We start from the raw sequence: 5014 nt of genomic DNA on the forward strand, positions 1-5014 counted from the left end.
CAACCGCTGTTTAAAATCAATTTTTACGTCATTTTTCTCGTAGAAAAGCGATAAAATTCCGACAGGGAATCTCCTTTTCGGCAAACAGAGGAAAAAATCCCAAAGGCGGGGGCGGTCGGGGTCACGCGCATAAGCTAGTGTCTCTTGATGGGCCACTTGAGAAAGGCGATAATGTGTTTCAGCCTGGGGCTGGAATGACGACATTCTCTTTTTTCCCGGGCTCTGAGAGCCTATGGACGACGTGGGAAGTGTCACGTTAGAGCAGAGATCCTTAGTAAATGATAGAGATGGCAAAGAAGTTCCAGAAATGGTCAGACAGGCCACTTCCTGTAAAGGAATCTCTCAGGTTTTGACCTGCCATTTGAGTTCTGTTATACTCACAGACACCATTCAAACAGTTTTAGAAAATTTAGGGTGTTTTCTATCCATATGTAATAAGTATATGCATATTCTAGTTACTGAGTAGGAGTGGTAACCAGATTAAATCGGGTATGTTTTTTATCCAGCCGTGTCAATGCTGCCCCCTAGCCCTAACAGGTTAACACTATTGATACTGATACTGGGTTAACCCTATTTATACTGATACTGGGTTAACCCTATTGATACTGATACTGGGTTAACCCTATTGATACTGATATTGGGTTAACCCTATTGATACTGATACTGGGTTAACCCTATTGATACTGATACTGGGTTAACCCTATTGATACTGATACTGGGTTAACCCTATTTATACTGATACTGGGTTAACCCTATTGATACTGATACTGGGTTAACACTATTGATACTGATACTGGGTTAACCCTATTGATACTGATACTGGGTTAACACTATTAATACTGATACTGGGTTAACCCTATTGATACTGATACTGGGTTAAATCTGTCACTTCCAGGAGTGCTCATTTTGTCAAAAATGAAAAAATGAAAAAAATAACAACTCACAGCTGTGTCAATAGACCCAACTCAAACATCTGCTATCTTGAAATGTCCAAAAAAGGTATTTAAATGGGCCTACCAGACATCTTCTTGAGAGAAGATAAGGTCAGGGATCTCTCTGGTCACCCACAAAGCCATTTCCTCCTTTGGCCGCCTCTCCTTCCAGTTCTCTGCTGCCAATGACTGGAACGAACTACAAAAATCTCTGAAACTGGAAACACATATCTCCCTCACTAGCTTTAAGCACCAGCTTTCAGAGCAGCTCACAGATCACTGCACCTGTACATAGCCCATCTATAATTTAGCCCAACTACCTCTTCCCCTACTGTATTTATTTATTTATTTAGCTCCTTTGCACCCCATTATTTCTATGTCTACTTTGCACTTTCTTCTACTACAAATCTACCATTCCAGTGTTTTACTTGCTATATTGTACTTACTTTGCCACCATGGCCTTTTTGCCTTTACCTCCCTTATCTCACCTCATTTGCTCACATTGTATATAGACTTATTTTTCTACTGTATTATTGACTGTATGTTTGTTTTACTCCATGTGTAACTCTGTGTTGTTGTATGTTGTCGAACTGCTTTGCTTTATCTTGGCCAGGTAGCAATTGTAAATGAGAACTTGTTCTCAACTTGCCTACCTGGTTAAATAAAGGTGAAATAAATAAAAATGTATATACTGTATTCCAGTCATGGTTCATCCTATATAACTACTGCTGTCTACTTCATATGTATATACTGTATTCTAGTCCTGGTTCATCCTATATAACTACTGCTGTCCACTTCATATGTATATACTGTATTCTAGTCCTGGTTCATCCTATATAACTACTGCTGTCCACTTCATATGTATATACTGTATTCTAGTCATGGTTCATCCTATATAACTACTGCTGTCCACTTCATATGTATATACTGTATTCTAGTCATGGTTCATCCTATATAACTACTGCTGTCCACTTCATATGTATATACTGTATTCTAGTCATGGTTCATCCTATATAACTACTGCTGTCCACTTCATATGTATATACTGTATTCTAGTCATGGTTCATCCTATATAACTACTGCAGTCCACTTCATATGTATATACTGTATTCTAATCATGGTTCATCCTATATAACTACTACTGTACATCTACTATTCTTCAGATATACTACAGATGTACTCCAAATTGTCTATGCATCACATCACAGTACACAGTGTATATATATATATATATATATATCATTGCTTGTCCTAATATTTTCATAGACTTTTTAGATTTGCCCTCTGTGAGCTGGGAACACAAGCATTGTTAGATATTACTGCACTGTTGGAACCAGGAACACAAGCATTTCACTACACCCACAATAACATCTGATAAATATGTGTATGAAACCAATGAAATAAAATGTGATTGTATTGTTGAAAGTGTTAGATAATTCTCAATCCATGTTGTGTCTTGTCTAAGAACAGCCCTTAGCCGCGGTACTGTATAATAACCATATATCACACCTCCTCAGGACTTATTGATTTATAAGGCATTATAAAGGTGATTAAAATAATGATACATACGTACTTCATAGAAAACTGTTACCCTTCATATATTCTAACAACTCACATTTTAAGATTCATTATGTCATGTGTTCCATGTTAAAGGCTCTAACATTGGAACAAAACTATTTGTCTCCCTCTTGATGTTGCATGCAGTTCCTCTCTCTCTTCCTCCCTCCCTCTAACCCCTCCCTCCCTCTAACCCCACCCCTCTGGCAGAACCAGGAAATCCCTCCCCCTCCCACAAACTCTGTTCTGAGGAAACGAAACTGATCTGAGTCTCTGTGTTGTCTGTCTGTGTGAGAGTGAACAACCGTCCAAATGGCTCAACAGGGAGTTCTGCTGGACCAGGACCAGTTCTGTTGTTCTGTCTGTCTGGATCTACTGAAGGAACCAGTCGCCATCCCCTGTGGACACAGTTACTGTAGGAGCTGTATTGAGGGCTGCTGGGATCAGGATGTTCTGAAAGGGGTCTATAGCTGTCCTCAGTGCAGAGAGACCTTCACTCCAAGGCCTAATCTGAGGAAAAATAACATGTTGGCTGAGCTGGTGGAGAAACTGAAGAAGACAGGACTCCAGGCTGCTCCCCCTCCTGCTCTGTGCTATGCTGGACCTAGAGATGTGGCGTGTGATTTCTGCACTGGGACCAGAAAGCAGAAAGCCCTCATGTCCTGTCTGGTGTGTCTGGCCTCTTACTGTGAGACTCACCTCCAATCTCACTACGAATCTCCTGCTTTGAAGAGGCACAAGCTGGTCAAAGCCACCGCACAACTACAGGAGAAGATCTGCTCTCATCATGACAAACTGCTGGAGGTTTACTGTCGTACCGATCAGCAGTGTATCTGTTATCTGTGTACAATGGATGAACATAAAGGCCATGATACAGTGTCAGCTACAGCAGAGATGACTGAGAAACAGGTAAGACCAGAACAACTTGTTGGTGACTGTCTGATAAACAAAGAATTAAAGATACAGTAGGAACTAAGGCTGTTTGAATATGAGATCATTCAAATGAAATGGATCCTCAGCAGAACAAATATGAACACAAACCTTGAGTATATTGATATGTCAACCCAGATTCTCCAGATGTATCACCATTTTATAATGTCAAACACTATTATCATTCTGAATGCCCTTTTATGAGTCCAAAGTTCAGTCTCAACCTGTTGATACATGTAGTCCTACCATAAAAACTATAATCATTCACATAGCAACAAATAAATATCATTTAGTAAATGGACCATCCATTTTTTTAGACCTTCCTCTCTATGGGCCCTATGTCACATTACTATACTATTGATCTACTGGACTAATAAAGCTTGATAGCTCATTGAAGAGTGATTCTCCACAGAGGCAGCTGGGGATGAGTCAGCAGAAGGTCCAGCAGAGATTCCAGGAGAGAGAGAAGGAGCTGAAGGAGCTCCAACAGGCTGTGGAGTCTCTCAAGGTGAGTATTGTTGACCAGAGGAGACACACCATTTCACCTGTCTCCTCCAGTCAGAGAGAGAGAGAGAGAGAGAGAGAGAGGTAGAGGGGCCCCTATCCAATCCCACTGACCCCACTGTTGGGAACAGGTTGTCACTGCTGAGGCAGTGAAGAAAGTAGAGGAGGATGGGTCAAGGCTGAAGGATCCTGAGAGGATCCCTGTGAGTAGTAGATCTGTGACAGCACAGAGGGATGGGCCAACCAGTGATATATGCTTCAGTAAGGTTGGCTTCATAGTGTTCATAGCAAATGGTTATCAACTGTACCGCAGAAATGGAATGTAAATCACAGAAAAAAAAATGTTTTGGTGGCAGCTGCAGAGAAGTATTTGGTCATACTAGATTTGACTTCAGAAGAGTTCCAGGGTGTGTTGAGTGGTGGTGTCCCGTCCTCCCAGGCCGTTGGCCTGGTGCAGGAGCAGATAGGGTCAAAGTAGTGGAATGGGGTAGTGGGTTTTAATGAGTGGAGGGTTAGTTGGCCTGGTGCAGGAGCAGATAGGGTCAAAGTAGTGGAATGGGGTAGTGGGTTTTAATGAGTGGAGGGTTAGTTGGCCTGGTGCAGGAGCAGATAGGGTTAAAGTAGTGGAATGGGGTAGTGGGTTTTAATGAGTGTAGGGTTAGTTGGCCTGGTGCAGGAGCAGATAGGGTCAAAGTAGTGGAATGGGGGTAGTGGGTTTTAATGAGTGTAGGGTTAGTTGGCCTGGTGCAGGAGCAGATAGGGTCAAAGTAGTGGAATGGGGTAGTGGGTTTTAATGAGTGTAGTGTTAGTTGGCCTGGTGCAGGAGCAGATAGGGTCAAAGTAGTGGAATGGGGTAGTGGGTTTTAATGAGTGTAGGGTTAGTTGGCCTGGTGCAGGAGCAGATAGGGTCAAAGTAGTGGAATGGGGTAGTGGGTTTTAATGAGTGTAGGGTTAGTTGGCCTGGTGCAGGAGCAGATAGGGTCAAAGTAGTGGAATGGGGGTAGTGGGTTTTAATGAGTGTAGGGTTAGTTGGCCTGGTGCAGGAGCAGATGGGGTCAAAGTAGTGGAATGGGGTAGTGGGTTTTAATGAG

The 5014-nt window shown here is 42.2% G+C and overlaps 1 protein-coding gene across 1 annotated transcript; it reads left to right on the forward strand.

The window, feature by feature from the left end:
* Positions 1-2774: 2774 nt before the first annotated feature.
* LOC145867047 (E3 ubiquitin/ISG15 ligase TRIM25) lies at positions 2775-4347 on the forward strand. Its single transcript, XM_082971095.1, has 2 exons — positions 2775-3398; positions 3832-4347. The coding sequence occupies exons 1-2, from the start codon at positions 2802-2804 to the stop codon at positions 4009-4011; spliced, it is 777 nt and encodes a 258-aa protein (XP_082827221.1). The 5' UTR covers positions 2775-2801; the 3' UTR covers positions 4012-4347.
* The last annotated feature ends 667 nt before the right edge of the window (positions 4348-5014 follow it).

Source organism: Salmo salar, unplaced genomic scaffold, assembly GCF_965601325.2.
Source record: "Salmo salar unplaced genomic scaffold, fSalSal1 ptg000171l, whole genome shotgun sequence".
Taxonomy (NCBI): Eukaryota; Metazoa; Chordata; class Actinopteri; order Salmoniformes; family Salmonidae; genus Salmo; species Salmo salar.